The following is a 25,340-nucleotide window of genomic DNA, read 5'->3' as shown; positions in this document are numbered from 1 at the left end:
ATGATTATAATCTTTTTCATAAGTATTCCTAATAGGCTAAACCATATAAAACTATACATAGGACCCCATTTAAATTAGTTGGTAATCTTGAGAACACATTTATTGAGCATTAAGTGTCTACATTCATTTCTTACCAACTTATTGATAGTTTTATAAAAAAGCTCTCATAAGTTTATAAGCCGTCATTCTAATTTATATACTCTTTTTAAAGAGTCTTTTGTGAAAGCTTTATTTGTTTTACTTGAGCTAAAATCTTAGAAAAAGGGTTTTCTAAGTGTATTGTAACAACTTGCTGATATAACAAGTATTGTTGTTGAATCAAGGCTAGTATTGTCTTGACGGTTGTACTATTGTGGCAAAAACCCATTGAAGCTTGTGATTATAGTTAAAAATTTTAAAGATTGGACTTAGGCCAAGTGGTTAGGCTAAACAAGGATAAATCCTTTATGTCAAGCTTTTCTTCTCATGTTCTTAAATATTCAATTTTTTGTCTTGCATTCTCTTAGGTTAAGAAAAAGTCTAGAAAAATCTTTGAACACACAATTCACGCCCCTCTTAGGTGTCATCCTTATCCAACATTTGATATCAAAGCTTGGTCTCTTGATTTTAGACTTAACAATCTAAGAGGATCTTATGGCTGGTTTTGGTTATAATGTTCTTCATAAGGATGCTAAGATCAACAGGCCTTCAAGATTCAATGGTAAAAAATATACATTTTGGAAGAGCAAAATGAGATTGTTATTTAAGGCATTTGATCTAGATTTTTAGGGATTGTCAAGAGAGATCCCCACATTCCACTCAAAGTTATTGATAGAGAGCAAGTAAGAAAAGGTAGAAGTGAATTCACTAAGAAGGAAGAAAAGCTAGTGCTATTAAACTCTAAGGCTAGACTAATCATTGCAAGTGCATTGAGCCAACAAGAGTATTTTTGGGCGAACAATCTTAATACTGCTAAGGAAATATGGGATGCTCTTGAAATAGCTCATGTAGGCATAAAAAGGGTAAAGGAGAACAAGAAGAGCTTACTAACTCAATACTATAATCTTTTCAAGACAAAGCCTAAGGAGAATATCAAGGAGATGCAAATTAGATACACCCATATGATGAATGAGCTTGTTGTACTTAGGAAGACTTATCCACAGAAAGAGGAAGTTAGAAAAATCATGAAAGCACTTCCTATAGAATGGCAACCAAAGATCATTCATTGAAGAGACAAAGAGTAAATTAATGAGATCTATTGCTACCTTATTTGATTGCTTAGCCAAGCATGAAGGCAAGCTGACCATGTTGAAGGAAGACACTGAGAAGAAGAAGAAGTCACTTGTACTTAAGGCTTCAAAGGAAGATTCTGACTTTAATTCAAGTGATAATGATTACTCTAATGAGAAAATGGCCATGTTTGTCAAGAAATTTGACATATTCTTTAGGAAGAAAAAGTTCAATAAAAGTTTCCCAAAAAAGGAATATAAAAAGGAGAAGAAGGATAAAGAGATTACATGCTTTAAGTATAAAAAGTCAGACCATATCAAGGTTAATTGTCCCTTAGCCCAAGAGAGCAAGAGCTACAAATATGAAAAAAAGAAATTCAAAGCATATTTCTCTTCTATATGGGGTGATAGTGATAAGGATTCTAAAGCAGAGGAAGCAAATATTTGGCTTATGGCCAAAAATTATGAGGAAAAGGTATATGATTCTAACTCTAGCTCTTAGTTTGATTTCACTTTTAAGGAATTGAAATTTGCATTTAAGGAACTGCATAGTGAGTCTCTTCATCTTGTAAAAGATCTCGTTTAAACCAAGAAGAGGCTTGCATCTTCTCAAAAAGAAAATGCGTGTTTAAAAATTGAGAATGGATCCTTGAAAATCAAGTTATTAGCTTTAGAAATGAGACTCAAACTCATTGTGTTGACTACAAATTGCATGTTTATAAAAAAAGAGGACTTAAAAAATACTCTTGTGAAATTTGTTAAAGGTAGGGTAGATTGAAAATTCATCTTGACTAATTTTCTTAAATATTTTTTCAAAATTCTAATTTTATGACCAAAATGCCCTTAGTACACAGAATCCTACACTTAGACAATTTTTCACAATAAGTGTGCAATTTAGTAAATAGAACATGATTTTTTATCAATAATAATAAGAAAAAGTGTGTAGTAAATGTGACTTATCATAAGGACAACTTGAATATGATATTAAGTCAACAAAGAAGTGTTAGATATACTGCTCACCCAAGAGGAAGTGAATTGGGTGTCTTTTGATTTTTCACCTAAAGCTCTTGACCATAGAAACTTGGAATATGGATGTTGATAGGATAAACGGAGTTGATTAAGATGAGAGAGATAGCGAGCAATACACAAGGAATTTATCCTGGTTTAGCCCAATCCACTTGGCCTACATTTAGTCCCTAGGAACCTCCTAAGATTTTTCACTATAACCACAAGTTCGATCCGGGCACTTGTGAAGCCATAGTACAATCTCAGACTTAACGTCTATATCACTCTCCTGTGCAAAAATTCCATAAGTTTGATCCAAGCATTTGTGAAGCCACTTATAATCTTTTAAACTTACAAGTTTATTTCTCTCCCCCTTCCAAAGGTAATTTTAACACCCACTTAAGATTCCCTAATCTTAAGTCTGCTTAAATAAATAATAGAGACAATTTGATCACAAAGTGATCCTAATACAAACTAACTTATTCAGTAGATGAATACATTGAGGTACGATAATATTGAAGATAAAAGCAGAGGAGTTGAGAGTATTGAATATCACAGCTCGCGCACAATTACTTCTCTGCTTCGATCTTCATAGATGAGTCCTTTTATAGTTGGAGTTCATAAATGATCCGTTAGACTTGTTAAAATAGCTATCGGAATAGTCTCCTTCTCTCTTTAGTGTCTTACAGAGTGTCCATTAGACACAATCACTTTTTCATTTCTCTTCGATCTTTAACATTGTAGGTTTGTAGCTTTACAATGGTATTATTACCCGAAAAGGATAGTAGGAAATAGTAGCTTTACAGATGGATTTATGTGTTGGAGACAAAAGCAAATATAATGGCATTTATGCATTTAATATTCTGACAATATTACCATTGAGATGAATAGGAGAAAAATGATAGGAATATGGATATTGGAACAATCAAGAAATGTTTAATCCATCTAGAGGTTGTGTTTAAAAGAAATCTAAAATAGGTAAGAATATTAACACAACACTTAGATTATGAAAAGATTTAGTAACAAGAGAGATTAAAAACTTATAAGATGTGGAATGAAAAATAGAGCATATTTCTTCATGTTTATACTGGAATAAATGTTCTTGTTCAGGAATAGTAAAGGACAAAACAGTTAAATGCACATGATTAGCTCTCTTGGATTATCTCTCTTATGTTGGAATAAGTTTACACATATGATGATCTAAAGAGCTTTATTTGGGAACACAAAAAGCTATCCAAATACGAGTTACATGTTCCTGTGTAACTAAATGTATTTTGGAATATGAAGAATGTACAAGAACAAGTTGTTCACACAGAAGCTTTCAGACTTTAAATTGTTTGATTCTGAGAGTAGTTGAAATACTTTTTAGACATTAGAAATGGTCCTTGAGAGATTAAGATCAAGTCAAAACTTAATCTTTGGAAAGGAACTCAATTAGATCAAACATAGATTAAGCTTTTGAGTTTCTTAATAATATGGGAATAGGGGATGATGAAAAATTATCATTAAGAGTTTAATCCTAGCCAAAGTTGTGTTTAAAAAGATTTTAAAAAGGTTATAAGGTTAACACAACTCATAGAGAGTGAAAGGAATTGAGTTTTGAAGAATTCATAATCAAACACGAAGAACAAAGCATGAAAAATGATGTTTATACCAAAATAAGTGAGATTATATGATAAGAGATCGTTTGTACTTGTATAAGAGAGTTCTATACTGATAAAAGACAAGGCTAAACTCAAAAATGAAGGTTTGTACCAGTATAAAGGGCATTGTACTATAATATGGAAGAGTTATATGGTTTATACTGGAATAACGGATACAGTTACAGAATAAAATATGGGTCAACTTGTAATGGTCATAACTATTTCATTTTTAAGTCCAAATCAGGAAAATGACCAATGGTTGGAAAGCCCTAGATGTATAGTTTCCAAAAGAATCAGACCTACTCTAAAATCCAAAGTATGTTGAGAGATATGATCAAAAAGGTGAGCAAAGGTCAATGACGTTTTTTCTGACATATTGGAGGCTTCAATAGCCAACTTTGAAAACTCATAACAATTTCATATAAAATCCATTTTAAACTAAATTAAGTTCTTTGGAAAGATGTACAAGTCTATTTTCAAATAAAATAATTTTCACATCAATCTCATTTGTACATTAAGAGATATATAGAAAATACTGAATAAAGGTCAAAACTATATAACTCTAAAACTCTCAAGTCAAAATTATAAACTTCAAGTATTAATAACATAACTCCACTTTGAGTAAATATAACTTTTGAGAAACTTTATAAAGTTAGTTTTCAAATAATGTTTAAGAGAAAACATTTTCAAATTATGTGAGATATAAATGATTAAAAACAAGATCAAGGTTATATCTCACTATTTATTTTAAAACAAGAATGTGTGTTAAGATTTAAAACAAATGAAAATAAAAACAATGAGTTTAACATAAAAATTTGAAAGCCTAAAGATATTATACTCATCCATATCAAGGCTATGGTTGATCCAAGCTTGTATGTCTTCATTTACTTAAGCTTCTCTTGGATTGCCTTTCTCTTCATTTTTATGTTTTTCATTCTTGAGTGAAGCATGCTAATGATAATAATGGCTTTCTCTTCATGCTCACTCACATTGGATAACCTTCAATAATATATCATGAATAGTGGTTAGTCCAAGTATTAATATGCATGGGAATAAATATATACGATATTATGTCATGCATGCATTTATTTAATTAATTTATTTGTCATTTTCAAAATTTAAGCTAAACATAGTGTCATAATATATTATGTCTAATAAGAAGTATATATGATAAAGCTAGAGCAAAAGTTTGGGTTACAAGCTAAAGCTAAAGCAAAAGTATTGTAAAAACTTTTTTGTGCTTGTCGCTATGACTAACTGACTCAATTTCACTTATTCTTATTGTAATGAGAAGGACATATGACTAAGTCATGTATTCATAGAAAACATGGGTTGAGTGAAAAATATGAAGTAGGTTCCAATAATCAATTCATACCAAATACAATTGCTATAAAAGAGTCCTAAAAAATGATACACCTATCAAATAAGGTAAAAGAATAACCACACAAGGATAAGTGTTTCTCTCTCTCTCTCTCTCTCATGTAAGTGTATGGTTTCTATTCACTCATTACCACTTGTAAACTGACCCCACTATAGGCTTGTACTCCCCTACCTCTCCAATAACTCAAAAATAGTGTGGAAGTTAGAATCATTTGGACTTTTAAGGGTATATAGAATGATATGGATGATGAAGGTAAGACTCAAGTAAATGCATTATCCCTTTCAAGTATAAACCAATGCAAAAGTAAGGTTCTATTTGCAAATGGTTAAGTACATAACATAGCATGAAAATACAATCAAAGAATAGGAATTAAATGAATACTTCAAACCATTTATTCCTTCTTTACTTTTGTTTCTCTTCTCTCTTTTTCTCTTCCTTTTTCTAAGACTTTTTCTCTTGATTTTCTTCTTTCTTCTTTTCTTTTCAAATGTTTCTATCTTTCTTTATTCTCTATTTCTTTCATTCTTTTTTTTTTTCATTTTCTTCAAATTTTTCCTTTCTTATTTTTTCTATTTTTTCTTTTTATTTCTTTTGTTATCCTTTTTCTTGGTTTTCAAGTATCTAATAAGTATATATAGGTAATATGACATAAAACATTTGTGAAAAAGGATCAGACTTCTCAAAAAATTCAATAGGTCCATAGTATTACATATCAAACATTCCTATCATACTTCCAAACATTGCATCCACAAGTAAAAGAATACCTTGCATTTGAGTCACTTTAGGGATGGTGATGGATGCATCTTGAAACATGGAAATGAGATGGAATTTTGGAATAGTGAAGGCTCAAAGGGTTAGCAAAGTAGGTTAAATTGTCATAGGTAAGTCTTTTATGAAAGAAGTGCAAGGAATGGTTTCCAATTAGAAGGCATAAATCATGTTCTACAAGCATACTTATGTAGCCTCGGTTAAGGTAAAAAATACAAGTTCCAAAGGGCCAAATATACATGTGGGAATACACAATAGAAATGAAATAGGCATGGAGGCTCAAAGTATTCTTCCAACAAGGTTATGTTATCTCTCACACATAGAGATAGATGCAAAATTTAATCCAACCCTAACACTCAAACACTTAAGTGTTCGCATGTCAAGTCAAAAGGGCAATCTTTTCCAAGCTTTTCCTCCTAATGACTTCTAAAACAAAACATTTTATTGATTTTGAAATCAAAACTCAAGCATGCTTCAAATTTTTTTCCAAAAAATGCAAATGCAAATGAATGCAATCCTAATTCCTTCCCTTATACTTAAAACTTGCATTTCCTCAATACAAACAAGACTAAAGATATGGCAAGGTATTGATAAAACACATTTTGTTAATAATTTATTACCTTCAAGTGCACACATTGCATTAGATTTGGAATTTTGCCTAAGCTTTAGGTTTAATGCATTAGGAGCATTTTGGTCCAAAAAATGAACTTTTAAGAAAATGTACAAGAAAAATTGACAAAGTTCATTTTAAGTCCAGTTGATGAGTGGTAAAATTATATTTTTTAAAATTCATTTTAGTTTGAGAGTAATTAAATAAAAAGTCAACACTTTCTTAAATGTCTTAGTTTGACCTAGTTTTCGGTTCGCCTTTATGTGGAAATTTTTATATAATTTTTTGTAGTCTGAAACTTGGTTATTTTAATTAATTCTCCCTTCTAATTATGAATTTAATTTTGGACATTAATTAGATTTTATTATATCACATGCTATTTAATTGAATTATGTGATTTATGTGACATAGGTGGCATGTGACTTGTACATCAATTGGGCAATTGAGGTCAACACTCCTTGAGGTCAAAGCTGATGGTTTACACATGAATTAGGCTTTATTTGGGGATTAAATTAGCTTAAAAATGTATATGACACATGGAAATTACACACACATTGGAATCATCTACCAACCAATAGGAGGTTGCCACCTTGCAAGTGTGACAAGGCTCCCATTTTCATTTTAATTTCTTTTCCTTTTTTTAAATAAGCTTCAGTTGATGGGAAAAACTTAGGAGCACGTCCATATACTTCATTTTCAGATCCAACACTCATTTCATTCATCTCCTTCATTCTCTCTCTCTTGTTCATAATGTTCTTCATTTTCTCTCTTTTGTTCTTCATTTTCCAGCACCTTAACCTCCATTTTCAGCCACCAAACCTCCACAAAACTCATACCATTCTTCTCCTCTCTTCATTTTCGCTCCATCGCTTCCATTTTCACAAAGATTGAAGCTCATTTTCATCATTCAAGAGCTATGGAGTTTGGCCTTCACAAGCAATCACTAGGGTTCTTGAATATGATGAAGATTGGCTAATTTCTTTGGTGGAATCCTAGAGAGATGAAGATGGAGGATGAGTCTTGAGCTTCAAATTGGCTAAGTTCTTTTGTTTCCTATCCTCTTCTCTTTTTATTATATGGTTAGATTCCTTAATCTAGGGTTTAATCATCTTAGCTTGTAAATTCTAATTTGAATTTGATGTTGATGTAAAGAGAGAGGATTGTTTCATTTAATTTCTTCCTTGGACAGCCATGACTGAATTTTGCCACTCTTTGTTTGGCACATAATCTTGTGTTTTTCAATTAGTGAATTACTTGTGTTAATATTGCATAATCTTGTGGTGTTAATGCTTGTGTTGTTGAGTAGCTTGACATAATCTTGTGGTTACTCATATTGTTGTTTTGACTGTGGCTATTGAGAGGAGATTTTAAGTGAATCACTTGGCTAATTTTTACACCAATTGGTTAATTGAAATAGGGACTTTAATCTAAGACCTAAGAAAGTTAGCTAATTAGGTTAATTGGCTTAGGATAATTTTCTTAAGTCATGACAACTTTAGCTAAGAGGAAAGGGAAGCTTAACTTAGCCTAATCATGAGAAGATAATGAGTCCAAAATCAACTAATCTCTACGATTCCATTATTGTGAAAAGGGAAGTGCATTTCACTCACTTTATTTAGCATTTTAATCATTAGGTAATTAGTTTAGATAATTAGGTAACTAAATTCCTACAACGTTGGGTGATTTATTCTATTAGACAACTTTTAATTAGACTAAGATCATTCCTTAGGAGATGACCTAGGGTTGACCTTATATTGCATTAGGGTTAGCTTTAGTTTAATTTTGAGGATAAGCGACTAATTCCCTATCAGGTATACTCAACCATGAATACAAGTGAAAGTGAAGAAAAAGTAATACAACTAAATATGCAATGCATGATATGCAACCTAGAAAAGAAAAAGAAAAGTTTTTCCTACTTTTCTACCCTAATGAAATTGGCCATATCTCCCCCATACTTGAACTACAAAATAATCAACACAAAGCACAATCATAAGCAAAGTAGTGAACCACATGTGGGCCCTAGTGTAGCTCTCTAGTTGTGTGCAAAAGTGTACAAGAAGTAAGCATACAAAAGTGAATCCACATGTATGCTTTGTGAATGAACCAATTAAGTGATGAGAACAAGAAGAAGATATATGAAATTGAACCTTGTCAAGGAGGATATTGAAATGAAGGTCTTCCATTTGTGAGGATGAAGCCTCTTCGTGTATGTTGAATGAAAATTCCCTCATAAGAAAAAGTAACTATCAAGAAAACAATGTAAATTCAGGAAGTTATGAGCAAATATGAGATCAATATTATAAGAACTAGCTTCCAATAATGAATGGGGTACATCAAGACATATCTTATTGAAAAAGTGAACAAATGAATCATGCTTTAAAGTCTCTAAATTTGGTGCTAAGTCATATGATAAAGCATGCTGATGGTCAAAATCAATATGATTTTCATCTTCCTCTAAACATGTGAAGTCATCATAAGATATGAGGCTAATATCAATGGAATTAAAGGAAGGAAGACTATGATTATTAAGAATCATATAAAAATGAATCAACCTCAATAAGGAAACAAACATCACACAAATTAATTCCATTACAATAATGCTTGTCAAGTAAGGCAATTTCTTCTTTGGTTAAGCTTTAATCTCAACACTAAGCTCTATTGTTTCATCCCTCCTTACTCCTATTTCAACATATAATAAACTCCTCTCTAATTGGAAAGGGATCAGGTGCAAAAGAACTCGAAATATGATCTAAATCCTTACAAAAATTGGAAGCAAACTCATACAAAGTTCTAGTAGTATTGTAAGCAAAATCATCAATGAAATTTTAATGCATTAGAGCCACCTTTTTCCAAGAATTTGCAACTTCATTAAAGTCAAGAGATGAAGCATTTGAAAGTTTATAATTGATATGTATCAAGCTCATCGAAATCAAGCAAGTCACACAAAGAAGCAAGAGAAGGTGAAAACATGCTCAACAATGGATTGTTTTGAGTCTAAAAACGTATATGATGTGAAATCAGTATTTTTCTCATTTAATGACATGGAATGAGAGGTAATATGATCATTAAAGTCTAGAATATCATTATCATTCAAATTAGAAAGCAAAGAAACTATTTCCATGCAATTTTCACATAAACCATCAGCCTTACAAGCACAAGTGAATGAAGAAAGGGTAGAAGGTGAGTCATGTGATATTGGAGAATGAGAAGAGCATAATGCAAGTGAAAACTCATCCTTAGAAATCTCAAGAGAATCATCAACTAAAATCCATGCAAGAATATTTCATGCTCTCATCTAAATTCACAATGTCAATGCAAATAGCACAAGTTTCATGATTCTTGCAAGAACAAGAAAGTATGCTATTCAATTCAACTCAATATCAATTGCGCATTCTTCATCATCCTTATGTAAACAAGATCAAGTGAAGAAGTCACATGCTCCAAGCTCTCATGGATCTCAAGAGTCTCACAAGAGAAAAGAAGCTAGAGTGTTATTATTGCTAGGATGTAAACTCTCAATATTATAATCATAAGACATGGCAACACTAGGTGATTAAAAAAATGATTTCTTCATCAAACTCTTCATCAAATGAGTCATTAGTCAATGAAATATCAAAATTAACATGAAAAGTTGAATCAAACTTAATAAGAATTGGAGAGTCATTACCTAGTGAAAAAGTTCTCTCTGAGTTGATTGTTGCACTAGCCGTTCTTTTTCAATTTGTACACTAACTTTAGAGCTTAAAGTGAAAGTTGCTTGGTTGCATGAATTAAGGCTTGAGTAATGTTGTGAAAAAGAAGGCTCAAAATAGAAGAGACCAGCACATTCCTTTTTATGTCTTCTCCCAATGCATTCAAGCAACTTTCAATTGACATAAGAAATTTGTCCTCCCTTTTAGATTCCAACTACCTCAATTTCTTCTTGTTCTTGCTCCTATTAATATTGCCTTAAATCAAAACAATTATGATATTGTGGAGTCAAATGAGAGTAAGAATCTTTATGATACCTTTGGGATGATGGTGAAAAATCATTTTTCATGGGAGGAGAAAAATTAATAGACATGGATGAGTAAGAATTAAATATATCATGTTCACTAGACTAAGCCATCATTATGTTTTAAAATATTCAAGGAATGTAAAAGAATCCCAAAAAAAGCTCACGAAACCAAAAACACAACAACATTCAATACAAAGAAAATAGCAAATGAAAATGATAACAAAACACAAACTTTTTTTTAATTTTTCAAGCAACCAAATGACAAAATTAGAAAACTTAAAATAGAGAAAATAAAGCTAAGATGCTAAAGAAAATTCATAAATAAAAATCAAATAAATTGGATGAGTGGAGAGTTAGAAATGCTTATTTGAAATCTGCCCATATTTCTGGAATTTCTTGTGAAAGCTCTCTAAAGTAAGTGAACTTGGTAGCTATGCATGGACAAATCCCCACGTCCAAATCCTCAAAGATTTTTATCCATCTAAAATGTATAGGAATACTCTGTAAAAATTTTAGCTTCAAATTCGTTCTCAATCATTGCCAAAAAAATCACATAATCTAGTTAGAAATTCTACAAAATTAGAATTTTTGGCAGATGACCTGCAAGATTCTAATGCTCTTTGCAAAAAATTAATGGTTGAATGTAGAGAAATGACAAACGTGAAAGACAACTCTAAGATGATGATAGAAATTTTGGGATAAGAATCACTCCATTTGGACAACCAGAGAGAAAGATATTCTCATACAATCACCACTATCACTTCCTTAACATTAGCGACGTTCCACGCACCACTATCTATAATAATAAGCATTATATGTTAATTTTTCAAATTAACATAAATACTTTTTAGCTAAATTTAACCAAATTTCACCACTTTCAATTCATAGCCCTAATAGTTTAGCTAATAAAAGCTACGACCAAATCACACAATCACCTCCAATCCCTATTTAGTAAAATCACAATATAAATCAACTCTTACAACCCCAAAATCTTAAAATTTGATTAGGGCTTCTCCTAATCTCAACTTCCAATTGTCATTGATTGACCTCACAAGTGCACAAGATTGATATAATAATATATCTAAAGTATTTTGGGTCAAACCCAAAGAATGACAGTGATCTTTATTATTTAAGAAAACAAATAGGGATTTGTGAAAAAATATTTAATAATTAAGTAAAGAAAATAAATAAGGAAATCAATAAAAGTGATGAATTAACCAATCAAACAAGTGCCATTGATCATAATTTATCTACCAACATGGATTATTCTAATTCAATTAATTATCTTCCCTTCTTTTATAGTGACAACTATTTTTATGGTGTTCTAATTACTTTTCAGTATATTAAGATGTATTTAATTAGAATTAAATTTAGCTCTTACTAAATTATACTCTATAACTAAACCATGAAACTGCGATCCAAAGCTACTGCAAACTTCAAAATTATTTCTATTTTAGTCATCTGTGTTTATCTCTCTAAGTCTGGGTAAGTTTTATCAATTTATCCACAGACAATCTGTATAGCAGTCAGCTATATAAAGAGTAATTAAAATGAGGGAGATAAACATAAAAGCAAACATAAATTCTTATAGACAAAAATCATTGTTCAATGAGAAAATAATTCAAACTAAATAAAGAATAAAATCCATTTTAGCCAGGCTACTGTCTATCTTGAATGAGAATTTAGCAAGAACTCAAAGATTAAAAATTATAATCCCAAATAAAAGACATAAAAATAAATTAAAGAAGAAGAGAAGAGAGAAAGCTCTCAGCTTAGACTTCATAATATGTCTCTTAGTCTTCAAATATGAGATTGGATGTGTTGAGAGGCTTTGGGGAGGTTTATTTATAATAAGTTCAACCTCTTTGGGCTCAAAATCCATCTAGATGACACCTACATTTCATTTAATTCTTTAATATATGATATTTGATTCTCTTTATTGTCTTCTTTTCTTTCTTTTATTTAAGTGATTTACTCTTTTTTTTCTGCTTAATATAAAAACAAGAAAATATGAGTAGATTTTGTATTAAAAATTATTCATTTTATACTTAAGTGATAAGAGAAAAAAATATATAAAGGGAAAATGACAATCAAGTCCCAAAAGGAGTAATTAAATCCAATTAGGTCCCAAATAATTGTAAAAGGCCAATAAAGTCCTGTGCTTTTTTTCACAAATCAGAGTTATGATAGAAATGACTAAAATGGCCCTATGATTAAATATAACATAAACAGTCATTAACTCCAATATTTCCCTCTCGATGTGTCTTTTTCCTGCTATTAATGAGAGCTACATGTAAGTGGTGGAGCTACACATTGAAGAATACTCATTCCTAAAACAGAGTTGCGCTTGGAAGAGGTGGAGTTGCCTTAATTATTGACTCAAGGAAGCTCTTATTCTCTGCTTACATGAGTTTGTTTGGCTGGTGTGTTTAGACTAGTGTTTTTCTTTTGCAAATCCCTACATCTGAGCAAAAAGGTTGACTCTATTAAGGTCTGATTTCTTGCAAAATGACTCTCATAAGGAAAAAGATGGGATGCTTTTTTGCAACTAAATATGAAAGATTTTTTTATTTCACGTTTCTAAAGATTTGACATTTTGCAACTAAAAGTGTAAGAATCTATCATTGAGTGTCCATATTTTAAGATGAAATATTGTCATTGTCTCACTGATGCAAAAATCACTGATGTCAAAAGTAATTTGTTTTTGAGTGATATATTATTACATTTTATTTTGTTTATTGTAGGTTGATATTATTGGGTACGATGGAAATTAGTTGTTTAAAGGAAATTTTTTGTTATTTTCATTTTGGTAGAGATATTGTAAAAGATATGCATGTGACAATGCATTATGATGGGGGGAGTTGTAATGGAAGAATGATTAGAGAAGGAATGTCTCTTGAAAGGCTTGTTAGATTGATTTCATCATGCTTGAATTGTGATTTAAATGGAATAGAGTTGAAGTACATAGTAAAGTTTGATTGTAATGCTCTTTTAGATCTTAAAGATGATGAAGGGATAAATTAATTAATGAAGTTGAATGATAATTTTACTCATGTGTACATCATTGGGAAGATACAGCAAAGTACAGAGGCAACAAGAGATTCAATTGATGGGTAAGTTTTTTTAATAGTTGCATGATTAATATTACGCTAATATGAATATGAATGGTAGTAATAAACATGATTTGAATGGAAATGCAGAGGACGTTCAATTGAGAATTCACATGCTACACAAGATCTTGAAGTTCTACCATGTGTAATACAAAGTATCCCAACACCAATGCTTGAGCTAAATGCAACAAAATGGAAGGATTTGCTAGTAGGACCTAGGTAGATTTTTGTGAGTGCTGATGATTGTAGACAAGCAATCTACAAGTATAGTATTGCACATAGGTTTGAATATAAATTTGTGAAGAAAACACAAATAAAATAATTACAATTTGCAAGGCAAAAGGATGTCGATGGAAGATAGCAACATATTTATTAAGGAAGTCAATGCCATTGCTTTGTGTAACAACTTTCAAGAATGAGCACTTACATTCTACTTAAGAAGACCTTGAAGTTTCTTATAGTTCAAGGTGTACACTAACTTTTTCTATAATTGATGACGTAGTAAGGTCTAATGTGGAAAAAAGATCCAATGAAATCAAAGCCGATAAATAGAAAGACTATGGCATAAGTCTAACTTATTGTCAAGCCTTAAGAGCGAAAAAGATGGCATTGGTGGAAATAAATGAGCTTCCTAACCAATCATATATGCTTATTCCTTAGTTGTGTAATAGACTAATAGAGACTGATGCTGACATTGTAGTAAAATGGGTGGCTTCTAAGAATAATAGATTTGAACAATTATTTATAGCATATGGTTGTTCTATCAAAAAAATTCTTGTTTGGGGCTAGGCCTATTTTATATGTGGATGGATGTTTCTTCAGTGGTCCTTATCAGGGCACCTTACTGGTAGCTTTAATATATGATGCCGATAATAAGTTGTTTCTATTAGCTTTTACAATAGTTGGTAGTGAAACTCACGATAATTGGACTTGGTTTTTGCAAAATATTAAAGATATCATTGGTTTACTAAAGGTAACTATTGTTTCTTATGGAAATAATACTATTATTGGTGCTGTTAGAGCCATATTTGGTGGTGATAGACATGCATTTTGCTATCAACATGTCAAAGAGAATTTTAGCTCCGAGTTTAACAAAGTTTGTAGGGGAATGGGAAGGAACAATAAGGAAAAGGCACTAAAGTTGCTTGATCACATTGCTTATGCAAGGCATGAGTATGAATTTCATATAGCCATGGAAAATTTGAGGATATTCTCTCCACAATTAGCAAGATGGGTTGAAAATCAAGGTGATGTTGATCGGTGGGCACTATCATTGTTCCCATTTTAAAGATGGAATAAGATAACAACCAACTTGGCCAAATCATTCAATGCATGGATTCTTGAGGAGGGGAGGCATAATATATGTGTTCTTATAAATGAGCATAGAGACAAGTTGAGCAAGAAATTTTTTACAAGTAAGGCAACCATGAGTAAGTGGAAAAGCATGGTTGGTCCAAATGTTGAAGCAAAGTTGAAGGAAAATATTTTGAGGATAGAAGTTATGATAGTTTAGCTACATGGCTCACATATTGCATTGGTTTAGACACCATGTGGAGATGTATGTGTGAATTTGATACTAAGGGAATGCACATGCAAAGTTTGGCAAATGTCTGACATTCTTTGCCCACATGCTTATGCAGCCATTAAAGAAGTACATAGTAATGTATATAACTATGTCAAGGAATATTATCTTTGTAGCTCACTGGAGAAAATATATAGTGGCACTATACATCCTGTTGAGACCCATGACATGCCAAAGCCAAATATGTTGACAATGTCTGAGCTGATGAACAAAACCTTTTTGCTACCTCCTAAAACATCTTGACCAGCTAGCAGACCTCGTTATGTGAGGATTGAGTCTCAAAATCAAAAAAAGAAGGTTTATCATTGTTCTCACTGCCATGAAGCAGGTCATACGTAGAAGAAGTGTAAAAATCCAAATCCAAGTTGATGTTATTGTAAATGGGTTACCACATGAACTTGGATTTGGGTAACATACATATATGGGTAGTTTTAGGGTTTTTTTTTTGGCATATAGCAACCCTTCTTTTGTAAATCTAAGTTGATTTTTTCATAACATAAGATTAGATCAACTTGGATTTGGGTGACATGTATAGGTTTATGTAGATATATATTGATAGTATTAAGGGATTTTTTTGGTACATAGCAACCCCTCGTTTGTAAATCCAAGTTCATTGTTTTGTGTATATGGATAACTGATATGTGCAGATGCATTAGATGAATTAATACATGTTTCTTACATGTACAGTTCATATCTTCTGTGATCACTAAAAGTGTGTCGTCTTAAAATTTCAAACAAAGGTAGAAAATTATTTGTAAGAAAGTTGCAAAATTTGGTATGTCAGTTGCAAATTACTGGAATGTTGTCCTAAAAGATTTACTCTTGTAAGAATTTAATAGTTCTTTAATCCAAAATTTCAAGTATAAGTTGCAAATTATTCCTAAGGAAGTTGAAAAATTTGGTGTCTCAGTTGCAAATTACTAGAGCCATGTCCTAAAAGATTTAACTTTTGTAAGAATTAAATAATTTTTCAATCCAAAATTTTGAGTATGAGTTGCAAATTTTTCCTAAGGAAGTTGTAAAATTTGGTGTCTCAGTTGCAAATTACTGGAGCCATGTCCTAAAAGATTTAACTTTTGTAAGAATTAAATAGTTCTTCGATCCAAAATTTCGAGTATGAGTTGCAATTTTTCCTAATGAAATTATAAAATTTGATGTCTCAGTTGCAAATAACTGGAATGTTGTCCTAAAAAAATAACTCTTGTAAAAATTTAATAGTTCTTCGATCCAAAATTTTGAGTTGCAAATTATTCTTAAGGAATTGCAAAATTTGGTGTCTCAGTTGCAAATTACAGGAGCTTTGTCCTAGAGCTATAACTTTCTTAAGAGTTCAATAGTTACCCCACCTAAAATTTTAACAAGCAGTTGCAACATTGGCTATATATAATTGATTTGGTTGCTTGTTCAGCTTGATTGATAGTCACAAAGAGCGTTTTATATCGCTTCAGCTTCACTTGTCCTAAAAGAATAATGAAATTAGAAAATTCCATGATTCATTTGTTACATTGAATTAGATCACCATATGATTAAACTAATATAAGTAGCGGCTCAGCTTATCAATTGGCAGGAAATACACGTTATTTTAATTTATTGAAAACAATAAGTATTCATTAGCATTTGCTATATAAAATCGAAATAGAAGTGTTGGAAATCTTGTTCACACAAAATCATAATTTAGTTAGCTAAAATGCATGCATGTGACTAAGTTTTGATCAAATAACATGTTTTGAATACAAAATTAATCAAGCATATCCCGCAAAGGCCAGCTCAACTCTACGGCCAAAAATCCTATTCCTATAAACCCTGCAATTTGCTGGTAAAAATATTCTTATAAGCCCTAAAATTTGGTTACAACTTCAAATTCAATTGAGCATCTCCTTACTTGTACAAACTACATAGTCCATAGAAGCTAAGACACTCAAGGAAAAAAATTGAAGAAGAGGCAATTTTGCAAAATTAGAATGCTGAATGTTGATGAGGAGTAAGCTCTTCAGCGAGGCAAATGCATCACACCCATCAAAGATTAATGACCAAAATAGATCACAGATTAAAAATTCATCTAGACTTCTTTCCTGCCCTCTTTAGTCGGTTAGTTGCTGAGGTAAAGGCATAAACTTCATTTTTCACTTCATTTCTTGCGTGATTTATTAGCCACTATACCACATCCACCCTAAACTGTCTCAGTTGTTCCTAAAAAAAGCATAAAGAAATTTTAAGTTTGACATTAATAATTGGAGGAAAAAAATTAGAAAGATTGTGGATCACATATACATACATTTGAAAAGTCCTCCATGGTCAGTCCTCCTTTTCTTTTCGACCATCCCATTCTGCATAGTACTTTATCACATATACCCCACAATCATCTCTACAAATATAATCAATTAAGGTAAGGCAAAATGTCTACTTGAAATGAATATATAAAAAGGTAGTTATTTCCATAGTGAGTTACTTACATGTTACTTTATTTGGGAAGTTCTTCAAATATCATCTCCATATGAAAATCCTCTCTATATTTCTCTGGCTCACATGCTTGTAACAACTCAATTATATGAGTTCTCTACAAACAGTTCTCAATGTTAGATAACCGCTCCCGTCTAAAAATTTAAGTAACTTAAAGTAGTTATGAAAAAGCTCTAACAAAGCATACCATAAATCCAGCCATCATCTTCTTCAAATTTTTCATTCTTGAAATCAGCACAATAACAAAACCAGTGATTGAACACAAGCATGGGCAAGAAGAGGTAATCAGAGTTTGCAAGGTTATATCTAAGTTTATTAGGCATGAGTATCTTTGCATCCTAAAAAATAGACCATCTTAACTTTTTATCCCTTAGGCTGGCCATAAATTCTGAATCAAATATGTACCTCCACACCTTCTCTTCACGAAGTTGCTCACTAACCATCACTTTTGCAACCATACTTATGACCTACAAAGACCACATCCAATACTCAATGTACTATCCAATTAAATAACTAAATTAAAACTTTGAGACATACCGCTATACTTATCCATTTTTTGGGAACAAAACTTTGGCATTCTACCCTAATTAGGTAGTAATCGTACATCTCAATGACATACCTACCAAAAAAAGTGTTATTATATCAAACATAATGCACCATAATTATCAAAAAGTAATATCACATTACTTACTCTTCACCCTCTACTTCATTGGTCTGCCTAGTGTAATATTCATATATTTATTGTTCTTTAGTAAGTGTCCCTTGTATTGGTTCTTTTAAAAATGTGACCAATTTACCTCAACCCTTTTCCTTTCAAACCTTCGAATCATTAGGCTTTCATCTGTTCTCCTCCTCTTCTTGCCATCTTGTCTTTCATCACTTTCTTGAACGGGCAAAAGTTCTGCAGTTTATTCCTTACTATCGGAGCCTTCATCTTCATCTTCTTCAGATCCAGCTCTAGTTCCAGCTCTATATCCACCTTCATCCTTATCTTCATCCCCATCTCCATTATCATATGCATCTTCAGCTTCATGTTCACCTCTGTCTCCATCTTCATCTTTATCTTTAGCTTCATCTTCATCTCCACATTCCTCTTTCTCCACTTCTTCTTTGCTTGGTTCATCAACCCTCACGATAGCTTTATTATCAGATATTTGAAGTTGGTCAAGACTTTATTGTAACTTTAGCATTTTACTTGCAAAGGTATTGGCATATTGCAAAAAATCTTCATATATTTCCTTCACACCCTAACTAAGTTTCAACACCAAGTTTATTAAGCAAATAAAAACCAATACATACACAATAAATTATATACATATATATTATCAAGTGAGTTATTGCTGCAAGTAGAGGTAAAACTTCAGACACTTCATTAGTCTGACCACCATAAAGAATGCCATGGAGGCTTTCTTTTTCCAACTTAACCCGTTTTTACACCATGTCTTGGTTCCACAAATGCATCACGGGCCTTCCACCATCTACTAACGGTGTTAGGCCCAATGGAAAATGGTGCATGTAAAATATCTGTACTAGAAAGATAATTATAATCTAACCAATAACAAATAAATTGGAACAAAATATAGAAGGATTACAAATAATCTATACCAGTAAGAAAAATAAGCATCCTCCTACATTCTTCTTCCTTTGTCTACTCCTTAATGCTGTCTTGTAAGTCAAAATTTCTCTAACAATCTCCGACAACATAAAAGATGACTAGTCATATTCTTGAACATTTTTCTTGCCACTCAAAGTTTTAATACTCCTCATACTAACAGTTATACTTGTTGTGGGACACAGAAATGTTCCAAGTGTGAATAACAAAAACATCATCTCAAATAAATTTTCAGCCTTACCAGATATTATCATACTCTTCAACTCAGTGAAGGGTTTGCCAAGATAATTCTTCTTTGATGCTCCAAATGCTTCACTGTCATCATCTAAAGAGACAGCTTTCCCACCATAAGGCACACCTAATATAGTGTGCACATCCTTCCTATTAACACTCAATTTCTTCCTTCTAATTCCAAGTGTTGAGGTTAGTGTGTCAAAAGCAGTAATTACTTGTTCACATAACTCCCTCGGTAGTTTATTGAATTTAAAATCCAAGAGAGATTGGAACCCCATTTTCTTGACCTTGGTACATAACCTTTTATGTTTGGATATGTATTCCACAACTTCTTTGAACTGGGCAGGAGAGCAACGCATATTAAATAGAACCTACAAACCAAGAGGAATAATATAACACCATACAATGTGTAACAATCATATTCAAAAAAATACTTATTAATTCAAAATAAATACAAGTGAGTGATACCGTTGCCATAGAACAAGGTGCTGATTCTTTGCCTCGTCCATCTATTGAAGCCATGTTTCTATATCTTTCTTGTTCAGCATTTGATAATTTTCACCAACTTTCTCTCATTGAATCATTGGCTTCTATAAGACCACTGAATTTTCCTTCATTTTTTAGAAACTCTTTCTCGAAGTTATCGTATCCAAACTTCTTTTTTGTTGTAGCTTTCTTATTGTCCATAATTTCTTGGTGTCTTAGTTGCAAATTACTTTTTTCTGGTCTGCAACAAAAGCAAATGAAACAGATTCAGCCAAATGTTATAAAAACACACCACATACATATACACTGTTATAGAATAGTGAACATGTAGGGTGGTAGCTTTTATTGGATTAATTAAAACTTTGGCAAATATGAAAAAGGAGAAACGAGATAGCATAAATTTCAAGTAGTTTATCACACCTAATGTTGCAGCCAGAGTTAGGTGCATGCTCAATTTTAACAGGCTAATAGTGGTCATTTTTGAAAACATCAGGCCACTATGATTACAGATAAGCTAAACCTAAAGCACATGTATATGCAGTGATTACATTCCCAAGCCATATTATTACAAATATCATCCTAATATAAATGCTAGGAATCCTCTGAAACACATATACAGAGACAATACTTCCCCTCATATCTACTGTATTTAGAAGTGGAAGTGGAAGTGGAAGGAAGCTGGCCTAAGAGAAGGTTGGCCACAAATCCCATTAAGAAGAAGCAAATAAAAGAAAAGGCTAAATTAAGCTTTTTAGGGAATAAGGATGAAGTTGCATGATTGAAATATTTGAACTAAAGGAAAAACACTCTTGCTCGCTGCCTCTTATCTCTTCTCCAATTAAATATAAGGAATTGTATTTTGGCATGTGTACATTACACTCGATTATCCATCTAATTTCCAAGGTTGATGATTTCATTTGCAATAGAGAAAAAGATTTAAGGGGCAAAGAGACATGAGTGACATAACTTTAAATTGAAAAATTATGCATGTAAATTTACTATCATTTATCATTATATAGCCATCCAATGTAGATATGTGAAGAGAATGGAAATACTAGGAGGAGCAGAGCTGGGGTGGATATGTTTGGATTGAGAAAAAGAGAAATAAGAGCATTGGTTTAATAGTATTGCATTGCAGCCATATGTATATTGGTTCATAGCAGTGTAATGTTTTAGTTTTTGGAGAATGAATATCATATAATGTTGAACAGTAAATAATATGTATATCATGTTTTTATTGGAAAAGCATGACAATAGAAATCTACAGAGTGTTGATGGAACCTAAATAATCTCAACGCAAGATGAGTTAATGTTAAATTTGATAGTTGATACACTCAGGCCTAGTCCCTCTAATACTATGTTTATGAAGCCACATTTTCAACCTTACATATGAGTAACAAAGATTCATATTTTCAAATATCAGTATTTTAAATAAATAAATATGTTTTAGTTTTCAAATACAAAATTGGCAAAATGATTGTGACTCGATCAGTAGTTCTAGCCAAATCAAATATCCCTAAGCTCAATTCCAATATAGAAAAGATAGAAACCAACAAAATCTTTACTCCAAAAATAAATAGTATATATCACACAACCAATTTGGAAGCAAAATGAGTAGAAGCAAAATGCGGAAGAGGCAAAACCAGACAGTTAACCCTAATCTTAAAAAATAGCCTGAATGAAAAAAAGCTGATAAGGCATAAAAGAGATAATGAAAACAAGACACGAAAGAGATAATGAACCTGAGCTCTACTTGGGCAGGGAAGGTACACTAGGGAAGAGACGAATAGCTTAGTTGCAAGTTGATAGGGGACGCGAAAGCAGAATTGTGCTAGTTTAGGGACAGAACCCTGAAACACAACAAAAACACAAGAACAAAAAGAAATGGACAAAATTTATGATGAAAATAAAGAAAGAAAGGAAATAAATAATGGGATAATGATCAAGGATAAGATCCTCTTGAGCACCTACCTCGAGGAACCTCAACCTTTGAAGACACCACAAGAGTTGATCACACTCTTGATCACGTCTGTTTCTCACACGGGATACCACCACGAAGCACTAAGGCTCATAAGAGTTATAAACTCTAAAATGAATAATTTCATTCAACTTCTCTTCCGTTTACAAAGAGGGAGCATGCCTAATATATATAGGCTCATAGAGAAGACTATTTCCTAAATTAAAACCCTAATTTCCTAATACTAAAAGAATAAAGAAAATAATATAAAATAAATATTCAGCCACATAATTTAGGAGATGTGATCCTAAAATTATGGGATTATAATATTTAAAAATTAAAATAATATAATTAATCCTAATCTTTGACTAGACTCAAAATAGAAAACTATGACTAGTCTTGCTTCTTAAGAAAGAGAGTCAAGTCAAAGGACCATTAAAATAGAAAACAATTTAGGAGACAATCAAGGGATTATAAAGGATTTAAAATCACACCACCCTTGACTTCTTCATTAGGGTTTCATGCCTCCTTGCTTGCAAGAGGCTCAACTTGTAGTCTTCCTTGCATTAGGCTAGGGTTTGCATTTCTTAGGCTTGATTCTTCGTAGATTTAAATCTTAAGCACATTATACATGCTTAGAGGCTCTCCTTTAGGCTTGAGAGGAGTGCCCCAATGCTCTCCAAGCTCTTGGACTTCTTGCACAAGACTAAATAAGGCTTGCTTTATGGCTTTAGTTCGGGCTCTTGTCATTGGACCTCCAATATGTTGTAAAGGGTCTTTAGCACGTTGGATTGGAAGTGTTGGGCTCCTTACTCCTTGCCTTGGGCTCCTTCCATACCACCATATTCATGATTACCATCCTCAAGCTTTGTTGTCATCAACACCATGTCATCTATGCCATGGGGTCCATCATTCCCTCCCACTTGGAAAGGATTTATCCTCGAATCTATAGAATCATATAAAGATAGATTAAAAATATTGAATATGGCACTAACATTGCCATAAGAGCTAGGCAAATCAATCATGTAAGCATTATCATTAATTCTTTCTAAAACTTGGAAAGGTCCATCTCCTCGGGCTTGAAGTTTGGATTTCTTCTGATTAGGAAATCTCTCTTTCCTTAAATGTAACTAAACCCAATCTCCAAGCTCAAAGATCACATGTCTCCTAGCTTTATTAGCTTGCTTGGCATATTGCTCATTCTTTCACTCTATGTTTGCTTTAACCTTAGCATGTAAGTCCTGTATAAACTCAGCTTTTCTCTTGCTATTAGTGTTAGCACGCTCAGAAAAAGGCAAAGGTAAAATATCAATAGGAGATAATGGATTGAAACCATACACAATTTCAAATGGAGAATAAGAAGTAGAAGAATGAACAGCTCTATTGTAAACAAATTCAATATGAGGTAAACAATTCACCCAATTCTTGAAATTCTTTTGAATTATTGCTCTTAGCAGTGTAGTCATAGTTCTGTTGACTACCTCAATTTGACCATCAGTTTGTGGATGGGCAGTAGTGAAAAAAAGTAACTTAGTCCTTAATTTATGCCATAGGGTATGCCAGAAGTGACTAAGAAACTTCACATCCTTGTCACTCACAATAATCTTAGGTAAACCATGTAAACGAACAATCTCTTTAAAGAATAAGTCAGTAATGTTAACAACATCATTAGTCTTAGCATAAGTAATAAAGTGTTCCATCTTAGAGAATCTATTAATAACAACAAATATGGAATCTTTGCCTATAAAAGATTTAGGTAATCTACAAAATCTTTAGAGATATGTTCCCAAGGGTGAGAGGGGAGTGGTAAAGGAGAGTAAAATCCATAAGGTTGGACCTTAGATTTTTCCTGTCTATATTTAATGCATTTATCACAAACAAATATGACATCTTTCCACATGTGAGGCCAAAAGAAATGATCAGACAAAATAGCCAAAGTTTTCTTTACACCAAAGTGTCCCATCAAACCATCACCATGTGCTTCCTTAGTAAGCAACTCACGTATAGAACAAATAGGAATACATAATTTATTTTTCTTAAAAATAAATCCATCAAATCTAAAGAAATCACCAAATCCATGATTTTCACAAGATTTCTAAACATTTCCAAAATTAGAATCAATTTTATAAAGATCTTTTAGAATCTTAAAGCTAAGTAATTGAGCATGCAAATAGGAAAGTAATGTATACCTTTGAGATAAGGCATTAGCAACAACATTTTTTTTACCTTACTTATGCTTAATCACATAAGGAAAGGTCTCAATAAACTCCGTCCAACGAGCATGTATCTTGTTCAACTTACCTTGAGACTTGAGAAACTTTAAACTTTCATGATCAGAATGAATGATGAATTCCTTGAGCCATAAATAGTGTTGCCATATTTCTAAGGTCCTCTTTAGAGCATAAAGCTCTTTGTCATAGGTGGAATAATTCAAAGCTGCACCATGAAGCTTTTCACTGAAGTAAGCTATGGGTTTAGAATCTTGCATTAAAACAACACCTATACCAATACCAGAAGCATCACATTGAATTTCAAATGCTTTAAAAAAATTAGGCAAAACAAGTAAAGGGGCATTAGTTAATTTATCCTTTATGGTTTGGAAATCCCTTTCTTGTGTCTCACCCCATATGAAGGTCACATTCTTCTTAACAAGTTCATTAAGAGGGGCAACAACGCTAGAAAAATCCCTAACAAATCTCCTATAGAAGCTTGCTAAGCCATGGAAGCTTCTCACTTCACTTGCATTCTTAAGGGTTAGCCATTCATAAATAACCTTAACTTTCTCCCCATCCACACAAATTCCCTATGATCCAATAATAAATCCTAAAAAGATAACAGAGTCCATGTAAAAGAAACACTTTTGGAAATTAGCATATAGTTTATATTCCCTCAAGGTGTCAAACACAGTTTCAAGATGATTCACATGATCAGTTAAAGATTTACTATAAATCAGAATATCATCAAAGTAAACCATAACAAACTTGCCTATAAACTTTCTAAAAACATGATTCATTAATGCCATAAAAGTACTAGGAGTATTAGTCAAACCAAAAGGCATAACTAACCATTCATATAATCTAAATTTAGTTTTAAAGGTAGTTTTCCATTCATCACCCTCTTTCATATGAATTTGATGATAACCACTTCTAAGATCAATTTTAGAAAAGATAGAAGCACCATGCAACTCATCAATCATATCATCAAGTCTAGGAATAGGGTAACAATACTTTACAGTGATTTTGTTGATTGCTCTACAGTCAACACACATCCTCCAAGATCTGTCTTTT

At 32.2% G+C, this 25,340-nt stretch overlaps 1 protein-coding gene across 1 annotated transcript; it reads left to right on the top strand.

The window, feature by feature from the left end:
- The first annotated feature begins 1,284 nt into the window (after nucleotides 1-1,284).
- On the top strand, nucleotides 1,285-15,010 carry LOC129286495 (uncharacterized). Its single transcript, XM_054922451.1, has 2 exons — nucleotides 1,285-1,683; nucleotides 14,558-15,010. Exons 1-2 carry the CDS (start codon nucleotides 1,285-1,287, stop codon nucleotides 15,008-15,010), a joined length of 852 nt encoding a protein of 283 aa, XP_054778426.1.
- The last annotated feature ends 10,330 nt before the right edge of the window (nucleotides 15,011-25,340 follow it).

The sequence above is a fragment of the Prosopis cineraria genome, unplaced genomic scaffold, assembly GCF_029017545.1.
Source record: "Prosopis cineraria cultivar Desert tree isolate PC_DT_omini unplaced genomic scaffold, ASM2901754v1 PC11, whole genome shotgun sequence".
Classification (NCBI taxonomy): Eukaryota; Viridiplantae; Streptophyta; class Magnoliopsida; order Fabales; family Fabaceae; genus Prosopis; species Prosopis cineraria.
The sequence above is the reverse complement of the archived record's forward strand: the minus strand, read 5'-3'. Positions and strand labels throughout refer to the sequence as shown.

What these genes read in the sequence shown, in the direction of transcription:
- LOC129286495 (XM_054922451.1), top strand. Translation starts at nt 1,285, where the DNA reads ATGTTGAAGGAAGACACTGAGAAGAAGAAGAAGTCACTTGTACTTAAG. An exon ending in CCAAAAATTATGAGGAAAAG is followed by an intron (nt 1,684 to 14,557) that starts GTATATGATTCT and finishes GGTCCTTATCAG; the next exon opens with GGCACCTTACTGGTAGCTTT.